Here is a 24,466-nt window from a genome sequence, read left to right on the forward strand (position 1 = left end):
GACCAAGACAGTCCTGCACAGATTCTCCAAAACCCCGCGTTAAGGCAACAGTGGATGTAATTTGCTTTTCCGGATCAGCAACTGAGTTGCGCGAATGTTTGGTAACACTTTACTTGAAGGGGTGTGCATAAGACTGACATGACACCTTCATAATCATGACATGACATGTGTCATGAATATGAACGAGTGTTTATGCATGTTTATGACAACTGTCATTAAGTGTCATTCGCTTAATTATGTCATTTTTAATGCAATGATGACATTTCGAAATTGTCTTTGTTATGACAACTTGACATAAACCAATACATCATAACCTGTCAGTGTCTTTGTCATGACAACTTGACATTACCAAGACAAGATAACCTGTCATAAACATGACATAACAGATTATCAAATTTTAGAAATTTACTTAGCTTATAGGGTTAACCTTAAACTGTTATGTGGTTGGTTTTGATGTTGACTGAGGCCATTATAATGTCATACATTTTTTTCAGTGGCACAAGTTTAATTTGTCATTAAAATGTAATTAGGTGTTGATACGCTGTCAAATTATTTTTTAATAACAGCATCATTAATATTTTTCAGTTCATAATGTTTTATTTTATGTTTTAAGTTTCCTCCACCAGCTTCAACAGAAGGTTAGATAATAGACAATTTCAAATGTCTTAAAAATATGAAAAGGAGTTCGAGAAATAAAATCAATCATTTAATTTTTAAGACCTGCCCTCTCACAGAACTGACTCTTAAAAACACAAGGCATGAATTTATACACAGGTGACCAGCACCAATTAACGCAAAAAGGGGAAAACACGTACACAAATAATGGCCATTACACAAAATATATATATATATATATATATATATATATATAATGTATATATATAATATCATATACACACATATGCAAACACAGAAAAATAACACTTTGTCAAATGACTTCACTTTATAAATTATCTTCCGATGTATAAAAATAAGAGGAATAGTCTTTAGAGCCCCACCCCGGGCTGAATGGTTGCGACTAGATCCTAGGCCGGAACATTATATATAGGGCCAACGTTTCCACCCGAACCACTTTTGACGGTGCACCAGCACACGGGACTCCGCCATGACAAACAGACAAACAAAAAAAATGGTAAGAATAAACTCAAACTATTCGTTAAAGAGTGAGCGAAAGTTTAAATAAAGAATAATAAACCCAAAATAACGTTGTTGTGAATTGTTTTTACTTACTGCAAACTAAATTGACATTAAACACCTAAACAAACTAACCTGACTGAGGCTCTGCCAACAACTGTTACAGTGTACACATAACCAGTGGTGCCACCATAGACATCATCATAGGTGTATATGTCTATGCCATTCTATCATTTTGAGTTATATTAATAGTTTTTAATGACTCTGTACGATTTCCTCTATGATGCCATATTTCAGGTCAAGCTAAATATTCATGACACTGTTATAAAATAATTTGACAGAGTATTGACACTTAATGACATGTTAATGACAAAATCAACTTGTACCACTGTAGTTTAGGTCAAGAAACATATTCATGACAATGTTATAAAATAATTTGACAGAGTATTGACACTTAATGACATGTTAATGACAAATTCAACTTGTACCACTGTAGTTTAGGTCAAGAAATATATTCATGACAGTGTTATGAAATAATTTGACACAGTATTGACACTTAATGACATGTTAATGACAAATTCAACTTTTACCACTGTAGTTTAGGTCAAGAAATAGATTCATGACAATGTTATAAAATAATTTGACAGAGTATTGACACTTAATGACATGTAAATGACAAATTAAATTTATAGAAAAATCATGACATTATAATAGCCTAATGACTGGCAACGTCAAAACCAACCACATGACAGTTTAATAATAATAATAATAATAATAATAATAGATTTTATTTATAACGCACTTTTCATTCCGAAGAATCTCAAAGTGCAACAAAGGGAAAAAATAACAATACATGAATAACAAGTAAAAATTACATCCCAACATCATGCCGGACGCTGATGACGCTAGCCTGGTGCAAACTTCAGCCACCATGCAGTTCAAGCCCGAGGGAGACCACCAGTGAGCAGCCGACACCCAGAAGAGAGAGCAGCCGCAGCGAGCAACATCAAATGTCCTTCAAACCAAAACCAACCACAAATTCAAATTCATTCAAACAAAAACAGAAGAGAAGTGGTGAAAAAACGGCAAACAACGTCCTCTCAGTGGCTGCCAGCAATCAGCAACAGTCCCAATAGTAGCTCTGTTAGACTAGTCACAAACATAAGAAAATAGAATAAAATCTAAATTTAATAGTAACGTTAACATGATTTGTGGGTGGAGAAGTGGCGAACAGACAACGCCAGTGTCCTCTCCCCCACGTTGCCTAGCAACTAATGTAATGTAAACCCAAAAAGCGAAGTAGTTTCTTAAATTTGATAATTAATCTGCTATGTCATTTCATGTCTGTTTATGACAGGTTATGTTGTCTTGGTAATGTCAAGTTGTCATGACAAAGACACTGACAGGTTATGATGTATTGGTTTATGTCAAGTTGTCATAACAAAGACAACTCTGCAATGTCATCATTGCATTAAAAATGACATAATTAAGCGAATGACACTTAATGACAGTTGTCATAAACATGCATAAAAACTCGTTCATATTCATGACACGTGTCATGTCATGATTATGAAGGTGTCATGACAGTCTTATGCACACCCCTTCAAGTAAAGTGTTACCGAATGTTTATATCTGTTCGCTGCATTTCGGTGCCAACTGTTTCATAAACAAGGCCCAGCTCGACACAGGATTTTCCAATCGCCTAATGCTGAAGGATGGAGCAGTCCCAACGTTAGAAGGGTGAGTGAGACTGCTTCAAATGTCTGTGTCTATGCTCATCAAGTAGCCCAAACATGATCACGTATAGTTACTATATATATTACTATATATAGAAATTGATCAATGGAGCATGCGATGTGTAGTGCGTGTACATTTGTTTAGCTGGCCACTATATGTGTAACTTTATGTTTGTGTATTGTAAAAGCACTCAACAATACACAAAGAGTGGGGAAATATGTTGAACTAAATAAGCGCGCTTCTTCATTCAAATGCGCTACTATTCCGTGTCTTTCTATGTAAACACTAACTTAATCTGTCTACACAAACCACGCGTAAACACACAAACACACGTGCACAACTGCACTTCCCACATGTACACCTTCAAAGACAAAAATACGACGATATAATTCAAGTATAAATATGTAAATAACACAAGCCGCTAAGCATATTATATAGTTAGTGTATAACTTGTACCACATAGAGACGTCCTGCTCTAGTCGTTTTTGCTGCTGCTCCTGTTCAACTGCAGCCTCTGGGTCTGATTCCGGATCATAGATGTATGGCTGGATCTGATTAAAAGCCATATTTTTATTTTGAATAAAGTTTTTTTCCCGCTGTTAGGGATGACACAGCTTTACGACGCACTCGACTCAACACACAGCGCGCTGCTGCACACGTCATTATTTAGCTCCGCTCACACGACACGCCCCCACCCGCTCGGCTTTTTTCGGAAAGACTCGGAACAGCGCATCTTTCTTATATAATTATTAAAAAAATAAAGACTTTTCGGAGATATGCAGGATGCAATGCTACTCTATAGGTACTCAAGATTGACATGACACTGACTGAAACTGAGTGTTTCACCCCCCCTTTAACTTTAATGTGACCACACCCACACGCACGCAAGCGATTTACATGCAAATCGTCCACGAGGAAGGAACGAGAACCTGTAAACGCCCCCATCATCTCAAAACAAAGAATCATCTTCTTCTTTCTTCTGATTTCAGCTCAGAGGACATTCTGCAAGTTTACCTTGGATTTACCTTTAGAATAAGAAGAACGCGTTTTTAAAATGAGAATTTTTAAGGTAAAGCATTTAATCTCACTTATAGTAGCTTTACTGATGCATAAACTTCACATTGTAGGCTAGCCTACTAGATGAACTATAGCCCAAAAAAAAGTGTGAACCTGTTTATTGACTGCTATACGCCGATGCACCGCTCATGTTGCGTTTTTGCGCACTCATGTTCGTTATTTTAGGTGGAGATGCGCTCAAATAGAAATACGAAATAGGGTTCGTTCATCTTGCACTGTCCTTGTTTGCCCTGAATGTGTCTTTTGCACTTTATGTATTATTATTATTTATTTTTTTATTTATTTTTACAGCACTGTTCTGTTGTTTTCATGTCTAAACCCAAGTATACAATAATTTTCAAACGTTTTAGATCTGTCTGTTTTATTCCAGTTTTCAGTTTCACTTGATCCTTCAAAAATCATTGTAATTTGCTGATTTGCTGCTCAAGAAACATTTCTTATATTATTATGAATGTTGAAAACATTTTTGTACAATTTAATTCAGGATTCTTTGATAAATAGAAAGTTCAAAACAACAGCATTTATCTGAAATAGAAATCTATTGAAATTAAATTAAATTCACAAAGATGCCTTATATTCATCAAAAACACAGTAAAGAAATTTATAAAGTTACTAAATATTTTTTATTTCAGATAAATGTAATTATTTTGAACTTTCTGTTAATCAAAGATTTATCCCTCTGGGTTAAATCTATTTATCAAATTATCCTGAAAAAATGACAACATTCATAATAATAAGAAATGTTTGTTGAGCTTATAGATCAAATCCTCATCTGAGAATGATCAGTGAAGGATCATGTGACAGTGAAGACTGGAGTAATGATGATAAATTCAGCTTTGATCACAGGAATTAATTACACTTTACTAGATATTCACATAGAAACATTTATTTTAAATTGTAAAAATATTAGGGATGTCCCGATCCGATCACATGATCGGAAATCGGGCCCGATCACGTGATTTCAGACTCGATCGGAATCGGACGTTACATCCCGATCAGGACTCGGATATAATGTATATTCTGGGGTGAGCTGAGCATGATGACGCATCAATAATATGGGTAACTTGAAAATAATGCTTTATGTATGTTTCTGTAGATGGATACACGTGCTGGCTCCTCGGTGATACATTACAACAGCGCTAATATCACCCGTGGGCCGTGTATATTCGCCAGAAGACGCGAATGAGAACGCGCGCGCTGATCTGTCTCTGTGCATCATCCGCAAGTGCGCACTCGTCTCACAGCGCGCAAATATTGAGTTATCTTTCAAGACTTGCGCTTAAACGGACCAACTCACACAAAAAGTATGTCAGCATGTCCATCTTGATGAGTATCCAAGCAGACATATAGTCTGAATATGCTTTAAGAGGACTTTATGCAGCCGAAAAAGACGACGCAGAGCCTTCCATTTGGTCTTAAAGGGGCAGTAGCCTTTACTGCTGTCTGTTTAATGTCAAACAAAAGATGAGGAATCACTCAATGCTCTTGATTAAATAGCTTTTGTAAGGATTATTCTAGTTAAATATTCAGCTATTTTACATTTGATTAGCCTACTTTATTCAATTTCTCTACCTAAAAACTAATGTTACACCTATAAAAACCTGAAAAGCATTGTTAATTACACTTCAGTCAAATTACACTTCAAATATTTTTTCCCCAAAGTTGATTTATGTCATTGTAGGCAGTTATCATCACGATGATTTCATTTCAAGTGTTTGTTTTTTAAATAAGTTTAGTTTTAGTTAGTTATTTGATGCTATAAAAACGGCTGTGTGACGTCATGATTGACAGCTGAGATCGACGTCTTCTCTGAGTTAAGTTGTCACTGAGGCACTAACTGATTTTTTCAGGATTTTTGGGAGCAGATTATTTAATTTAATTCAATTTAATTTCCATAACTGTTTATTTCACACCAACATCATTAATTGTTCTGCATCTGTGAGAGTCTGGGTGTGCTTTTGATATCGCCGTTGTACTTCCTGCTCTGCGCAACTCCGGTCCCGAAATTTTTTATATTTACTGTTCCACTAAAATCCAAAAGTGAAGAATTTGTTATTTATTACTTGATTGTTCAATCTACCTCACAGAAGTGCTCTGTTTGTTAGAGTTGTTGAATGTTAAAATAAGGTGAATAAAATAAAAAATAAGGAACATCCTGGTTCGTTTTTTCGCTCTTCTTTATTCTTTTTTTATGTATTATAGAAGTATCGGATCGGGACTCGGTATCGGCAGATACTCAAAATCAAATGACTCGGACTCGGACTCAAGGGCAAAAAAACCTGATCGGGACATCCCTAAAAAATATTTCACAATATTACAGTTTTTACTATTTTGGATCAAATAATCCAAAATAGTAAAAGCAGACCTGCAGTACTGTTCGAACGGTTTCAGAGTTTATATATATATATATATAAAAAGTAAAAAAAAAACTTCTAAAACGTTTGAACAGTACTGCCGGTCTAAAGTCTTTGTAAAGACAATTAATTTACTACTTTTAAATTAAACATGATTTTGTGAATAAGCTATAAACTATACATTCAATCATTAAATCTCCTCATGTTATATTGTATGAATGAGTGATCAGAATGGGGTTCACACTGTTTTGAAGAAAAAACTCTAGGCAACAACATCCAGTTCTGAAAAACCTTGTGAACAAATCTTTAAAGTAAAATGGCCTTATTTCAGGGATTTAACATTTTAGTTTTTTCAAAAACTATGCATAAACATTATTTTCTCAAAACTACAACATTTTATGTAAATGTTACTCACATATCACTATAGCCCTGTTTGTGCTGAATACAGTGTAATCAGACTTTAGACATTAATATGCTTTAAAGCAACTGAAAAAAAACACAAATGTCTGAGTATGTCAAACTTCTTCAGGGCCACTGATTAGACTAAGGGTCCAGAGGGTTAATATATTGTATATACTGTATGGGTCGCGTCAATAAAAAAGGCCCATCTTTAAAAAGTTTAAAGATCAAGGGTCTACTGTATTAGAAAAAATATATTTTTTTTTTATAAATAATTTACCTGCACATTGTGTATTATTTAATCCCATCTCACCTCAGTGTCTTCAGTTGACAGTGTGGATCCTTCAGTAAATCACTGAGCTCCTTCACTCCTGATTCTCCAGGATCATTTCCTGTGAGATCCAGCTCTATCAGGTGTGAAGGGTTTGATCTCAGAGCTGAAGCCAGAGCTTTATAACCTTCTTCTCTGATACCGCAGTCGGAGAGTCTAGAACAGAAATGTAAATGTAACATTCAGCTAATTACGCAGTTATTCTAGAAATTACCTGAGCAATTTAATCTGCAAATATAATAGTTTTATCTGTCCAACAAACTGTATGAACCCTAGTCTTCATACCAGGTTTGTGACAATCATTTTTTCTATTATCTATTATATTCTATTTTCTATTATCTATTCTATTCTATTCTATTCTATTCTATTCTATTCTATTCTATTATCTATATTTAGCATTAAGCCTATCAATCAGCATGTTAAAAATATTTTTTTCAAAATCAAATGTTTTAGTGTGTACATGTTTAGACTATTTATTCAGAAAATATTTCAGGTTGCGTATGTAACCTATTTTCCCTGGCAACAGGGAACGAGACACTGCGTCCTAGAATGCTTCAGGGGAACGCCTCCAGCGTGACATGTGTCCGAATCAAGTCAATCCTATTGACCGGCGACCGCCCATGACATCATCAATGTGCGACCAGGAATTACATAAGGTAGCCTATCAAACATGACACCATCTTTAGTCTGAAGGGACTGTTTGGCAGGCCGCCATGCTGAGGGGAGTGCATGCCCACTGGCAGTGATAACTGTCAGGACAAGCAAATTAAACTTGAAAAGCCTACACCACTCCCCCTCTGGTCACACCGGGCTGTCAGTGACAGCACTCCCTACGGTCATAGCCCAAGCTATAAGCCTCAACAGAAACCTTAATGAATAAGCATGAGGTCCTAGCCAGACTGCTCAAAGGCCTGGGACCAACTTCTTAAACAGAAGGGGTCCCTTTAAGGGAATGTGGCCAAGGGGCCCGAGGGCACCCCAGCCAGTCACTATTCGGAAAAACCTTTTCCGCATGCCACCAGTTAGGCCTGATCTGGTATCGCTTCTGCGGGACACTTTGGCTTGGCCAACCCTGTCTGTTTGAAACCGAGCCTCTGGAAAGTCGCCTTCTGGTGAGGCATCCAGACTGAGGAACTTCGAACTGGCAGTATTCTCCTCAGACCGGATCCCAGAGACGGGTATCCTTGAGAGCAGTACTCAGCGTAGCGCTTTCCTAACCCTTGCTAGCGAGGGGAGTTCACCTGCTCGATCTTAGGATCTACCGAGCACTTATCTTACAGAAGTACTCAGGAGGCCAGACAGGCCAACGGACTGATCTAACAGGGAGGCCACGCGAGGGGCCTACGACTGCCTGATCAAATTCAGGCGGCTTTGTGCTCATTGAGGACTCTCACAGAGGGGAGCACCAGAGCCTGCCTGGTGGGTAACCCCCAGCTGTAGGCCAAACTACCAAAGGTTCTATTCTACAAAGAACTGGTAAGAGAAGTGCCTAATCTAGGAAACTTCGCCTTCAAGGAGGCCCAGAGAGGCCTACTACCTGATAGCAAGTTTTCAAGGCGGCCTAAGAGGGGCCTACCACTTGATAGTAATTCATGCGTACTGCCACAGCATCCAGACTCGCCTTTATGGAGGCCTAGAGATGCCTGCCATCTCAAAGCAAACCTTCAGGGAGGCCTGGTGAGGCCTACTACCTGCCGCCAATGCATGCTTACTCCCCAAGCAGCTGAGTTCACCTTCAGGGAGGCCTGATGAGGCCTACAAACTAATAGCCTGTGGTGAGGCATTATGGATACTTCACCTTCAAGGAGGCCCAGACAGGCCTACTACCTGATAGCAAGTTTTTCAAGGAGGTCTACGAGAGGCCTGCCACCTGATAGCAATACATGATAGCCAATCAGGCTATCTGTCCAGTTGCCCTGCATAGGAACTGGACTTCAGGGAGGCCAGGGTAGGCCTACTACCTGATAGAAAGCCTTCAGGGAGGCCCTGCCACCTCCCAGCAATATATTGCTTAACTGCCAAGGTGACTGAGTTCAACCTCAGGGAGGCCTGGTGAGGCCTACTACCCGATAGCCTGTAAGGCTAGGTGTCCAGATGTCATATGTCTGACTATGCCTTCAGGGAGGCCTGGTGAGGCCAACCACCTGATAGTCAAGTCTCCAAGGAGGCCTGGTGAGGCCTACTACCTGATAGCAAGTCATGCTATCTGCTTGTACAGACCCAAGAACTCACCTTCAGGGAGGCCTGGTGAGGCCTACCACCTGATAGCAAGCCTTAAGGGAGGCCTGGAGGGGCCTACTACCTGCTAGCAATACCTGCTAACTGTCAAAGAGACTGAGACACGGGAACCCATATCCAGAGAGGCCTGGTAAGGCCTACTTTCTGGTGTTTCATCTACAGAGAAACTCGACTCTGTATCTGTACCTGTCAGGAGTCTACTAAAAAACACATACCCCTAAACTCTATACAGGGAAGGAAGGTCTGTAGAGAAATACATTTTAGTGTTATCCACACAAAAAATGACAGAACATCTCACATGAGGCATGTAGAGCGAAGACTCAACGCACAGTTCTCATATGACCATGGTGTCTAACACCCTTACATACCTGAAAGAGGTGCTCTCACTGATCAAGCCAAGGCAGGCCGATATCTGTCCACCCAGTCCCAGACTTGATGTAAGAAGCACCTGGGGAAACGATGAAGAAGAAACATGAAGGTCAGGTTTCTTCTTCTTACAGGAGTCTCACCTCTCATGCAATCTACTCCTCCTCAGAGGGGGCGCATGAGAGGTTATGCGGATCCTGGCCTGGTATGCCTGAAACACCACCATGGTGTGCAAAGCTGTAACAGCCTGACCTGCTGTCGTGTATGCCCTGCCATTAATCTACAACGTCGTAAGAGAGGAGATGGCAGAGTTGGAGCTCTGTGTTGATGCCTACTCATATGCTAGATAGTTCGCAAACGTCTCCTCAATCGGCAGCATCAACACACACCCATATTCCCTCGAAATCAGTGAAAATAAAATCGCTGATGACGATGAACATCGGGCCAAATATGGTAAATGGACTGCATTTATATAGCGCTTTCAACAGACCCTATGGCCATCCAAAGCGCTTTACATATCGCCTCACATTCACCCATTCATACACCGACGGCGATGTCAGCCATGTAAGGCACCATCCAGCTCGTCGGGAGCAGCTGGGGTTAGGTGTCTTGCTCAAGGACACCTCGACACTTGGTCAGATGGAACCGGGGATCGAACCACCAACCTTCTGGTTTGTAGACAATCTACATGAACCACTGAGCCACTGCCGCCCCATATTTGGTTCTCCCCCTGGAAGAACCAAATATGGGTTCTTCCTTCCGTGCCCTCTCGATCTCTGTAAGAAGATCAGGAAGGAACGGAAGGCTCAACTGAGCCGATGGTTTATGGCTGGGGAGAAATCGATCGTCCAATCTAGCACAAGCTATCTCTCCTCTAATGTGCCAACATGGCAGCTGCAGACTGCAGACTGCCCGCAGCGCGTTCCATAACATCGAACAGGTCAGCATACACGGTCAGGGTGGCTGAGAGTAACAATCTCACCAGCCATCCCTAAGAGCACTTGCTTTGATAAGTCTCGTCAGCCGCCAGATCATCTGAGAGGAATACAACCCTCTCGCAAACAGCAGTGTAAATGTGTAAAACACAAACTGACTGTGCATGCTCTTTATCCCAGGCAGTAAATAACTGAATTTGAATTACCTTAATTCCTTTAAGAAATTCAGACAGAACAGTCCCTGAAGACGAAAAAGATGGTGTCATGTTTGGTAGGCTCCCTTATATAATTCCTGGTCGCACGTTGATGATGTCATGGGCTGTCACCGGTCAATAGGATTGACGTGATTCGATAGTAGCTTCAGACACCTGTCGTGCTGGAGGCGTTCCCCCGAAGCGTTCTAGGACGCAGTGCGAGTTCCCTTTCGAAAGGGAACAAAACTGTTCTATCTACAAAGAACTATGAAGCTCAATACCTCAAAACTGCAGAACATACTGTCCAGGGGTTCTTTTCGAAAAAGCTTTGTAAGCCTAAGTTGATCGTAGAGATCATTGGTGGCTATTGTTCTATGATCAACTTAAACTTATAATGCTATTGGGTAACACAGCCCTGTTCATTATCATTAAGTCTTGATTTCACCTTATGTTTTTGCTTATTTTGAGCTAAATGAGCCCTGTCTATTGTCACAGAACTTACCTCAGTTTTTCCAATTTACAAGTTATACTCTCCAATCCAGTGCAGAGCAGCTTCACTCCTGAATCTTGGAGATTATTATGGTTCATGTTGAGCTCTTTCAGATTGGTATCTGATCCAAGAACTCGAGCTAGAGCTGAACAGCCTTTGTATGTTAAGTTACAGTCATTTAGCCTACAAGGGAAATAAGTAAAATTCCAGAATAATATGTTTGAATACATTTGCTAAAATACAAATATCAAATCTTTTTATCACCTATAGCTTTTAATGACAATAAATGATACATTTAAAAGTGCTAGCTCGATAGTCTTTTAAAAGGTGCCAAATCAGACGAAAAACATTGCCATTCCTATAAAGTGCTCAACACTGGCTAGAATGCTCAATGCTCTAAAAACACACTGAAACAAAACACACTGTGGAAGCATCAAATGATTCTTTTTTTTCAGAGTGCTAACACAAAAAACCCACATGGGAGCATTTAAATGCAGCCACCAATCAGTGGGTATTAAATTGACTTAGTACATGTTTTTTACTGCAGAAAGCCTGGAATTAGGGGTCTGATGAGATCTCGTGCCACGAGATCTCGCGAGACTAAACTGTGACGAGATTTCTGTCTTGTCTTATTCTCATGACCTGGTTATGAAGGAGTGTGCGGGTGAAGTTTATATTACGGCTCCACTCTAGTTTTGCTAATTAAATTGCTATTTGCTATTTAATTCAGGTGGATAATCATAACAGTCACTTGAACTCACTTCAATTCCATCAGTTCATCTAGAATGAGTTGTTCGAGTCTTGCGCAGCAGCGATCACGCAACGAGAAGACGACCTGTGTTGTGTGTTAGTGAAGCGCTCGTATTCAGCATGTGTTATGAGTGTGTGAGTGGTACATGTTGGTGGACAAGACCGTGGCAGAGGATTCGTTTCCTAATCACAGAGTATTCAAAGGATCACGAAATTGAAAGTTAAAGGTAACGTATATGATAATTCATATTAAGAAAGTAGAAATTAAATGACATTCATTACAAGATTTAAAACATTTGAAATGTACCTGCAAACTATTTTTAATCTCTAGTCATGCATTTCATCATTGTGGATTTCTTAAAAATATGTAAAAATCTCATCTCGTGTCTCATCTCATGAGATAAGTGTCTCGTCACACCCCTACATTATAAAAAAAATTATGTTTACTTAGTACCTAATAGGGCTGTGACGGTGGCAGTTTTTACCACTGCGGTGATAAAAATATAAATATATCAATTACATAATTACAACAACAAAAAGATAAACAAGGCTCAAACATCCATTTAAGCACAAAGGTGCTGATCATATAATTAGAATATAATCAAATTTTTAATTTATTTCACCAATTCCATTCAAAAAGTGACACATATTTATTAATTACACACAGACTGATATATTTCAAATGTTTATTTCCTTTAATTTTGATGATTACAACTGACAACTAAGGAAAATCCCAAATTCAGTATCTCATCTTTTGGATCAAGTCAGCAGTCTTCCCCATGATTGTGTAGCCTACAGAACTAGACTGAGACCATTTATTGGCCTTTGCAGTTGTGTTGAGTTAATTAGCTGATTAGAGCATGGCACCAGGTGTCTTCAATATTGAAACCTTTCACAATATTCTAATTTATTACCATAGATAATAAATAGAGAGATACTGAATTTAGGATTTTCCTTAGTTGTCAGTTATAATCATCAAAATTAAAGGAAATAAACATTTGAAATATATCAGTATGTGTGTAATGAATCAATATAATATACAAGTTTCACTTTTTAATGGAATTAGTGAACTAAATAAACTTTTTGAATTATATGTATGTGCACCTGTATGTGTTTATTTTATTACTTCCATCAGTGAAACAACTTACTACAGCCTTTAAAACATTTAAATAAATACCAGTAAATAATAGTTATATAAATGATATAAGAAAGTAAATATTAGTAAAAAAAAAAAAAAAAAAAAAAAAAAAAATTATATATATATATATATATATATATATATATATATATATATATATATATATATATATATATATATTGTTGTATATTTCCCCACAAAGGTGCATCATACAAAAATAAAACGTTTTGGCCGACCACCACTGGAGCTACTTAGTGTGGTGGTGCGGTTGTCTTGTTTACCGGCACAGCCCAATACCAAAGTACCTGCACTATTGACAACAATCATAACTAAATATAACATGCTGTGTAATTGCTGAAGGTTGCAGATCCCAGGCTTATAATGTATTAAAATAATTGGTTAGCTGAGTTACTGAAATAATATTAACCAGGTTAGGTAGCTGATTACCAGTTGACATTAGCCCTATTCGCACGGGGCTAGTATTATCTGGGGACCTCTGGTGATTTGTAATAATTGCAGAGAATGTCGGTGATCTTAAGCGAATCGGCCATGTCTGTAATTTGTAAAGTAAAAATTCCCCCGCAAATGACCTCCCATATTTCACTGAACACCGAGGTCCTGTGATAATAGTAGTCCTGTGCGAATCGACATTTCTGTTATTTGGCCAGGATTAGGCAGATGGTATATAATTTATGCAAGGTTTTTATTTCCTATGCGCGTTTCTATCTTTATCTTTCACATAGAATGGAGTCTGCATTCATAATGCGCACCGTTATGAGTTCATGTGCGGCTGTACAGATTACTTTCACTTTAGAATAAGTACCAATTTGGGAGCAAACTATCTGAATGGTGTGTTTAATATTAATATCAATACTATTCTTAATGAAAAACATAACAGAACAGTACAATGACAAGCTGGCTTAAATGAGAATGAGAGAGTGTGAATGAGAGAGTGAATGGGTGAATGTGAGGCAAGATGTAAAGCGCTTTGGATGGCCATGGGTCTGTTAAAAGCGCTATATAAATGCAGTCCATTTACCATAAATGGGCGCTTTTACAGCTTTGAAACTGAATGTTCCGCCGTATATTTTCAGCTTCTTACTCATGATGAATGAAATCTGACTAATGTTTCAAAACTTAGCATCCCCAAATATAGCACGTTCTTCTACTTATGTAAGAAACTCTTTGTTCTAAGCTAAAGGATAACACAAAAAAATTATTAAAAAATTAAACCATCAATTTTCCAGGACATGCGGGAACCCTAAAAAAAAAAACACAACTAAAAATGACTTTGTTTGACTTTGACTTACAGTGCAACTTTGGAGGTTTTGATGACTGCTGATAGTCTAATGAGACACTCGTCTGATTTCATGAATTTCTGAAGCTCAAACTCCTCCAGCTCTTCCTCTGATGTCAACAACACGAAGACCAAAGCAGACCACTGGGCAGGTGAAAGGTCAGCAGATGAGAGACTTCCTTTGCTAAGGTGGGTCTGAATCTCTTTCACCAGAGTTTGATCATTCAGTTCATTCAGACAGTAGAACAGATTGATGGATCTCTCTGGAGACAGATTAGCTTCAAGTTTCTGCTTGATGTAATGAACAATTTCCTTCTTGCTCTGGTCATTTCCATCTTGCTGTGTCAACAGACCTCGTAAGAGTCGCCGATTGGACTGGAGCGACAGACCGAGGAGGAAGCGAAGGAAAAGATCCAGGTGTCCAGTTTCACTCTCGAGTGCCTTGTCCACCGCAGCCTTGAGAAAATCAATCATGGCTTCATTTTTGTTTTCCTGTTCTGTAGACTCTTGATAAAATGCAGTTTTCTTGTTGATGTATAGAATAAGATATGCATAAAGGGTCTTAAGCAAATCAATCATGGTTTCATTTTTGTTTTCCTGTGCTGTAGACTCTTGAACAAACACACTTTTCTCTTTGACGTCGAGAAACAAATGTGCATAAAGGGCTGCAATAAACTCTTGAATGCTCAAGTGAACAAAGCAGTACATGGTGCCAAGAACGATCCCCGTTTCCTCCTTAAAGATCTGGGTACACATGCCTGAATACACTGATGCCTTATAGACGTCAATACCACAGGCTTCCAGGTCTGATTCGTAGAAGATCAGGTTGTTTCTTTCCAGCTCTTGAAATGCCAGCTTTCCCAGTGAAAGGATGGCGTCTTTATCCCAGGACACATCTGGTGTGTATTCTCCATCATATTTTCGACGGCTCTGCTGGATCTGAAAGCGGAGAAAGTGTGTGTACATTTGTGTCAGAGTCCTGGGAGTGTCATCAGTATCTGATTCCTGCAGTGTTTCAGAGATCTCATCAGACTGATTATTTTTCAGATCATTATTTCTTTTCTCCTCCAGAATGTTTTGGAGAACAGTGGCTGAAATCCAGCAGAAGACTGGGATGTGGCACATGATAAAGAGACTCTTTGATTGTTTAACATGATCAATGATTTCATTGGCTATTTTCTCATCAGTGAATCTTTTACTGAAGTACTCCTCCTTTTGTTCATCATTGAATCCTCGTATCTCTGTCAGCCGGTCGATGTACTCAGGAGGAATCTTACTGGCAGCGGCTGGTCTGGTGGTGATCCAGATGAGAGCAGAAGGAAGCAGATTTCCCTTGATGAGGTTCGTCAGGAAAACATCCAGAGAGGCTGGTGCCGATACATCACACAACGTCTCATTACAGTCAAACTTCAGAGGAAGACGACATTCATCCAATCCATCAAGGATGAACAGGACTTTAAAATCATTCTTTCTTGTAAGGTTTAGTCCTTTTGTCTCTGGGAAAAACTGAGTTAGATGGTCCATCAAACTTTGTTTTTCATTCTCCTTTAAGTTTATCTCTCTGAATGGAAGAGGAAATATGAATCTGATATCTTGATTTTCTTTTCCATCAGCCCAATCCAGAACAAACTTTTGCACAGAGACGGATTTTCCAATGCCAGCGACTCCTTTTGTCAGTACAGTTCTGATCTCTTTGTTTTGTTCAGATGCTTTGAATAAATTTGTGCATTCAACCGGTATCTCTTGTGATTCATGACGCCTGGAAGCAACTTCAATCTGCCTGACCTCATGTTCAGTGTTGACTGGTTCACTGCCACCCTGAGTGATATAGAGATCTGTGTAGATGTTATTCAGAAGTGTGGAGTCGCCTTGCTTCGCAATTCCTTCAAACACACTTTGATACTTCTTCTTTAGGCCACACTTTAGCTGAGGAATGAAGAACAGCTCATCTAAACACAGGAACAGAAAAAAAGATTGTTTTAGTCTTGATTTTCTCTCCTAGATTTATAAGTGTCAATCTGACAGATGTTGATGAGTCTCTTACCTTCTAGAGCATCAGCAGCTGTATTTTCCTTCATCTCTCTCAGGTAGTGTAGTGTGAGATCAAGAGCTGCTTCTTTGATACTGCATCTGTTCTCATTAAAGTCCTTCACGAAGGATTCTGTGTTCTCTTTCTGCAATATCTTCTTAAACTTTCCCAGCTCATTCTTCAGAAACTTGATTATTTTGCTCTCAAGATCCTACAAAGAAAGAAAAAAGACAGAACAACAATTTAAACCAAACTGTACATCCACATTTTCTGAAAACCATTTATCCAATCATTTAAAATATCAGTTAAAAAGACAAACATGATAATGGTGTCATTTTTGACAAATATAATGATTTTTTAAATATATTATTACCTTTAATAAATATAATTAATATATGATTACTTTTTATTGCATTCTTTAAAAGTTAAAAATAAATTGTCAAGATGAATTAGAAATTAAACTTCTGTGCTTTATTACATTTTTATAAATATAAAACACTTATGAAAATGTGTTTTCTTACCTGGAAGATCCACTGGAGATTGTCTGTGAAATTCCTGCCGTTCCTGTGAGTGTCTACGCTTGAGTCTAATGTCTCATATTGAAACCTGTTAACAAATAAATAAAATAAAATACAGAATGTTCAGACAAAATATTACAGAAATCTCTTGTAAACATTTTTTAACCATAAAGAAAAAAAAGCTGAATAGCTGTAACTAGCATGTTAGCTATAACATTAGCTGCTATAAGCATTATTCACTTATAAAGTTTCCAAAACAGTCCACATGTGACCAAAAATAAGAAACGCATGAAATACCTTTTGGCAGATGATGGTGTTTCCTCACTGAAGTTCGGCATGCCATCTTTTGACCAGTCACTCTTCACAGACACAGAGCTGGACACACCTGAGCCTGATCTTACACTAATGACACAAAGAACAGAGAAGAGGACAACACTTTACTACAGGTCTCATTTTAAAAGGTTTAAAGGTTGCAGCTATGCATTTGTCCTTCATGTATTTTGCTAAATGAACATTTTAAAGCAGAACTTGGCAACTTTTGCTCTCGGGGTCCCCCTACAGTTTGGAAAAAATAATGTCCTCAACTTCTGTCGTAAGCTGTCATCCTACAACAGAGGATGCCATCGCGCGTGCATTTGTTGACTTGACAACCCTGATAGCCCTGAACTAGTGATGCGCGGGTCGTCTCATAACCCGCGGACCCCGTATGTCTATTTAATGGTCGTGGGTGCGGGGCGGGCTGTTGAAGAAATTTTTTATCATTTATGTTTGAATTCACACAGAAGTCAACATCTGTCTCTGCCATACAGAAACACCTCAGTATGGAGTCACAGGACAGCTAGTTTGGAGACACCAGGCCTAAGGTGTAATTAAATTAAGTTAGGTAAAATTAGGTAATTAAATCACAGCCACATTGATTAGATCTTCACACATACAAAAACTACTACATTTACATCATAAAATGTATGCCAGCCACACCTCACATTCCTATGCACAGTCATAAACCCTCCCCATCACCACTTGAGGCCTTGACACAAACACTGATGGAGGAAGACAGGGGGGGGGGAGTATCGTGTCCCTTGTTTTCTTATTCGAATTAGTTACAGAAGGGTGGGGGGAAAAGGCATTTGCTTCATCTTTTCTTTTGTTTCTGTAAAACACTGACACAAGAGTATAAAATGTTGGACCTTCTTTTGTTTCCTCAGTTCACACTCGACGCAGGCATTACCTGGTTGACTGTGGATTCATTCTTGCAAGGATTAAATCTTTATAAAGACACAATTGGCTATGGTTTGTCTCTTATTCAGAAATGCAACGGAGTTAATATAATTTTGCCTATACAGGGCCAAATAACTTAATAAAAGCGTCCCGCGGGTCGGTGCAGCACTAACAGTTCCCCTGAACACTGCAGGAGTTCACATGCAGGTGTTCTTCTGGCGTCGCGTGTGAAATGTCTTCATCCCAGGTAACATTACAGTCAGTGGCATATGTTTCAGCATGACATATGAATATCATTTCATGGGTTTTATTTTTTTTTAACGCCAAATAATCACGATGCTCACGTTTACAAGCCAGCGTCATTATAGTAGTCTATTGGTTACCGTTTTACAAAATCTATGATCCTTCAGTTCAGTGTTTGAGTGGTAGCTCACCGTAACAAGCAGGACAGCATCGGTCGGGCACGCCTCCTTCAGCTCACGCCGACGAGCAAACGCTGGTCACATGCTGATCCTCGTCCTGCCTTTAATCCCATCACTTTTTTGTTTTCTCTTATTGCTTTCCTCCAACAAAACCTTTTCTTTCTTATTTGTCTGTGCTGCTTCGGACATGACTATATTATCCGACGAACAAAGTTGGGCTCGCACGTCCGAATGTAAGGAAGTGTGTGTGTTGGTGGAAGTGACGTATATGCCGTAAAGCAGTCGAATTTTGTAGTTCTTTTTGTTCTCGGGTTACTACCCGAAACCCGAAGTTTAAAAGTACGATTAAAAACGATACAGACCCCATCAGGCTATGGCAGACATGTCATTCAACCTATTGTAAGTCGATTTATCATCACAAGAGTCTTAAAAAATATATTATGGAGGTTGAAAAGTTACCTAGTGCTGATTTAATGTTTGAATGCATGATCTACTTTCCATGGTGACTTTAAGCCTCCTAGTGGCTACCTGTGTAACTATATTACTGGAGAGAAACACCAGACCAAGTTCAATAAAGGTTACCAGACGTTGTGTTTTTTTTATTTACTAGTAGAAAAGCTTAAATTTTAACTAGGGATGCACAATACCATTTTTTCAGAACCGTTCCGATTTTAAAAATTTGGAGTATCGGCCGATACCGATAATAATCCGATACCAGTGCAGTTTTGTTTAAAACTTTCACTTTATTATTAGTGAAACCATACTTATTCAATAATAAAGCATGAAGACTAGATATGTATCAAAGGTCATAGATGTTTATCAAAGAACTTGTTCATGTCTCTTAAGCCTAAGCTTAAAAATTCAGAATAAACAGGGATTTCTCTAATTTTAAGAATATAAATAAAGGTAGTATTACTTGTAGTTTAATTCAGAACATGGCACAGTTTGTATGAAAAACTGGTAATGTGAAAGCTGTCATGTGGTCCTGAGAGTGCACCAGAACCACACCACACCAGGAGGAGGAATATATAGGAATATATAGGAATATAGTGTGGCCCCTTTAAGAGACGCGCACTCCCTATTGGACTGCCGGTATTTTGCGTGTGCGCCGAACTATGCCGCTATTCACGTGAACAGTGTGAAGAACATGGACTCGGGAGCGCTCTTGTTTAGAAAAGTAACCTCTGCATTCGTTTTAGACGATGTAATGCATTTAGTTCAATATAACACATGTACTGTAAGTGGTGATGTGTCAATGATTTACCTCAGACATGAGCGAGAGTGAGCCTTAGTGTATTCACGCATCGCGCTCGGACTGCAGAGAATGTGCTCAGTGTAAACAGACTTTACTTCCGACCTGGTGTCTAATATGGTTAAACAGAAATGATGGTAGCTTATAGGCAATAACTGCACTTTTGGTTTAGAATATTAATGTTAACCCTTTTCTTTCCCTATTAATGTTTGCTGTTGCCTCCTTTACGTCTATGGCTTATCTCGATTTCTCAAACTACAGACCACGGATCAAACAGAAAATGTGCGCTGAGTTAATGCGCGTTAATAAATTTAGTGCCGTTAAAGTGAATTAACGTGTTATTAACCCGTTAACTTTGACAGCCCTAATATATATATATAAAATGAATATTCAAATAAAATAAAAAGACTGGAAAAAACGCCTGCGGTAGCAGAGGCGTGGCTGTATGCTTTAATCATGTGCGCGCTCGCGTGTCTGAGGGTTCAGGAGCAGGTCACAGGAGTCGCACTGTCAGGCACAGCGGCAATGCTGAAAGCTCACGAATCTCGCATGGAAGATGGCAGAAAGTGCAGAGCTCAACTCGACCGCAGCAGAGAAAGTGATTTTACCCTCCGAAATCTAAAGCCAGGTCTGGAAGTACTTTGGATTTTGGTCTGTAGGAGGTTGGCTGATAAAGTTGTATGTAAGATACAGTTAGCATATTACCATGCCTCGTTTGATTTAATGTTAAACAGAAACATTATTAAAGTGAAGGCTACTGTACTGACTGAAGAGATATCGCCTGAATAAAGGATAAATGCTCTGCTTCCACTGGTTTGATTATTCACCGTTTCATGTCAAGGCAAAGCTCCATGTTTAGCACAGCAGAGCTCGCTCGGAGCGTGCAATATGCTGTAAAACTTTAATTAATATTATTAATATGTTTTAATCACTGATGAAGCCTGCTATATTTGGGACAAGAGCTTAAATTTCTTGCACAAAACTCTTGATCAGCAGCACTCAGAGTTTGTTCATTTAAACCGTTATGCGCAGAGAGCGTGAGCTGAGGGCGAGAGAGGTCTGCGCTCTGCGGTCTTTGCCATCAGTTGATTTACTTGTTTCTGTGTAAGTAATACGTTCTCAAATATGTTTCAACTTAAATAGACTACCTAGATAGATACATAGTATATATTTGCATCTTTGATACATAGTCAAAAGCATTTAATATTTGAATATCAAAAAAACTAATGAATGAAATTCAAATGGGATAATGGAGTAAGATAGACAGCCCATATATATATATATATATATATATATATATATATATATATATATATAAGGGGTGTAACGATACGCGTATTCGTATTGAACCGTTCGGTACGAGGCTTTCGGTTCGGTACGCGGTACGCATCATGTACCGAACGGTTCTTGGACTAATTAATTAGATTTGGAAAATAAAAAAAGTGTGTGAAATATAATAATATGCAGCCTAATAACCAAAACGACATAACAGGCAATGCCCCTGACACCGCCGAAGTGAAAGAAAAAAAAAAACACCAAATATGTTTTAGGCTGCTCAGTCAGGTGCTCGCTACGCGCTGAATGCTCGTGGCAAAATGGCTATTGCGTTTAACAAACCAGAAATAGAAGATCCTCCAATAACCAACTGGTCTGGTGTTTGGGTGAACTTTGGATTCTTTTGTAAGCTATGATGGTGTTGGCAAGATTGATGGATTCAAAAACAACGGTATGTCGCATTTGCTGATGATACAGCAGCGGGAATAATTCATGTCATGTCAATCAACTCATTTACGCCGACAACAAGACGATTAAAAGGAGAAACAGCCACAAACTATCCCACAAACTATCCCCGCAGCATTTAGACAGACATTTCCAACTTATTCAAATGGCAAAAGACATCACCGCGGCGAGTGGTCCATTTATAGCCGCGAATACGAGACCTTACGCCCGTTTCACACATACTCCGTCTGCAGTGCGTGTGCGTTGCGTTTTTTCCCGTACCCATGTTAACGGATTACAGTTTTCACACTGCACGCGGATGCGGTCCGTCAGTCCGTTCCAGGTGCGTTGCGTCTGCAGCAGTGCGCGGATCGTTTTCGTACCGAGGCTATTTTTTGCTGCGCTGCACTGCTGCATTAAAGTGATAGAACATTGTTCGCATTAAAATAAACATGTACTGACGCGAAAATCTAGTAATTTCACCACAGATGCATATAATGTAAATTATACTCTTGTTTCAAAGTCAACACATGGCATTTTTTCTCTCAAGTAAAGCAACAAAACGACACCTTACCTGGCATTTAGGTAAAAAAAATTGTGCCATAATGGAGAGCACTCGTACTTTCTTGGAGGTGAAAAGCAAAGTTCTTTTTGACCTGCAGGATTTCTTTTAAAAGGGTGTAAAAACGAAAGAAAAGACGAGAGTCGGCTGTTTTTGTATAGACTATTGTAAGTTTCTAATTTAAAATGTTTGTGATTTAAGGCTATAAACTATGTTTAAATGTTTTGCCACTTGTGTGAGCTAAATCTAAAGTATATAAATATGAATAAATGAATTTAATAAAATGTTGTTTAAATGTAGTGGGCTACGTAACCTGACTTCTATTAAAGAGTAAACAAAGAGAACTGGAATTCTGACGAGGCATGTTCAGTTAAAACTTTTGGATTTTAAATAAAAAATATTGAATCAATGCTGTGTTTGTGGTGTGCAACAGCGGATCAGTTGCGGACTGCAAACGCAGCATATGTGGAAGCACTACAGGGTGTGGGGCTCCTGCAACGCGCACCGCACACGCAACGCGCACCGCACACGCTAATGTAAAGAGCTAATGTCTTATTCCTGTAACTACACAGAAGATGGGTAAAGTATAGCTCCATCATTGTTCAATGTAAAAAAATCATACTTTGTTAGTTTTAATAAAAAAATAATAAAAAAAGGTAATTTATCTGCCAATTTTTTCTTTTTGCTGTATCTAAAACATACCGAACCGTACCGAACCAAACCGTGACACCAGTGTATCGTATCGAACCGAACCGTGAATTTTGTGAACCGTTACACCCCTAATATATATATATATATATATATATATATATATATATATATATATATATATATATATATATATATTAGACATGTGCCGATTTTCGATAATGCGATTTATCACGATAATGAATATGCACGATATTGTTATCGTGGGCACTTTAAAATATCGTAAATAATAATTTATTAACAATTTATCATTTTTTATAATGCACTCAAGAATACTTTGCCCATCAACCGTATAAATGCTGAACACCGCTGTATTCTGCGTCAAAGGGACACGCGCTCAGATATAAACAAGCCCAACGTGCGTTTGCACACGACTGAACCGGTGAAGGAGACGCGCTGCTGAAGTGCCGCTCAGTGACAGCAGAGGGCGCTGATGAACCGGTGAAGGAGACGCGCTGCTGAAGTGCCGCTCAGTGACAGCAGAGGGCGCTGATGAACTGCAGAATGCGGCTGTTACCCCGGGAACCCCGCAAACAAACAAAAAAACGTGTGTAGTTTTTAAAACAGCCATTCGTTTTTGTAATCTCAATGCTGTTCATCACAGCACCAAATACTTAATACTTAAAGACTTAATAGGCTATTTATTTTCAAATTTAAACATTTTTATGTTTTAATCTGGACTACAACATACCCTAATGATTAGAACTGTTCTAATGATTTGTTATTGTTCAGTATAACTTTGAGATACGACTTCATTAGTTAACATGTTAATTCATTATTACCAAACTGACAATGAAAAATACTTATAAAGAATTAATCATTCTATGTTAATTTCTTAGTTACTGTTTAATAACATTAAAATCAAAATCAAAATAACTTTTTTAATGGACCTAAGATAAAACTAACAATGATCAGTATTTCTTAACCAACATTACCAAGAACATTATACTTTCTGTAACAAATGTAGCTATTGCTCAATCTTAGTTAATGCATAAACTAATGAGACCTTATTGTAATTTGTAAGCCTACCTGTTGTTCATAGCCTAATTCTTTTGCACTTTAATCTGTTTGAAAATTGTACTTTTACAGCTCTGAAAAAAATCAAGAGACCACTTAACATTGATTTCTCAATGAGGGGTCTCTTAATTTTTTTTCCAGAGCTGTATATATTTTTGGTGCATTGTTGTATTTAAACATTCAGTTATTTTTGTTCTTACAAAAATAGTTCTTAAAGCTGTTATGCTATGGCAACACTTTTTTTTTTGCAACTTATTTCAATATCGTGATAATATCGTATATCGTGATAAAACTTCATCAATTAATCGCAACATGAAAAATTGATATCGGCACATGCCTAATATATATATATATATATATATATATATATATATATATATATATATATATATATATATATATATATATGAAAAGTAAAATCGCGTGCGTCTATAAATGAGATGTCACGACCAGCTCTTCGATTGACAGCAGCGCAGCCTAGTCCTTAAAGGGACAGTTCACCTCTAAATTAAGTTATTAAAAAAAACAAAAGACCTTTAATACAGTAGCTTTTAATCAATGTTGTATATTGAAGACTATGT

The 24,466-nt window shown here is 38.3% G+C and overlaps 1 protein-coding gene across 1 annotated transcript in view; it reads right to left on the reverse strand.

The window, feature by feature from the left end:
* LOC137039800 (NLR family CARD domain-containing protein 3-like) overlaps positions 1 to 17,345 on the reverse strand; it is a 61,541-nt gene extending 44,196 nt beyond the window's left edge. The window contains exons 1-6 of the mRNA XM_067415073.1: positions 17,285 to 17,345; positions 16,991 to 17,075; positions 16,485 to 16,680; positions 14,454 to 16,389; positions 11,268 to 11,438; positions 7,015 to 7,188 (exon numbers count right to left, since the gene is read on the reverse strand). Of these exons, the coding sequence (XP_067271174.1) occupies positions 7,015 to 7,188; positions 11,268 to 11,438; positions 14,454 to 16,389; positions 16,485 to 16,680; positions 16,991 to 17,075; positions 17,285 to 17,325 (2,603 nt within the window). The 5' untranslated portion in view covers positions 17,326 to 17,345. The remainder of the gene's footprint in view (positions 1 to 7,014; positions 7,189 to 11,267; positions 11,439 to 14,453; positions 16,390 to 16,484; positions 16,681 to 16,990; positions 17,076 to 17,284) is intronic.
* Positions 17,346 to 24,466: the final 7,121 nt, after the last annotated feature.

Source organism: Pseudorasbora parva, chromosome 14, assembly GCF_024679245.1.
Source record: "Pseudorasbora parva isolate DD20220531a chromosome 14, ASM2467924v1, whole genome shotgun sequence".
Taxonomy (NCBI): Eukaryota; Metazoa; Chordata; class Actinopteri; order Cypriniformes; family Gobionidae; genus Pseudorasbora; species Pseudorasbora parva.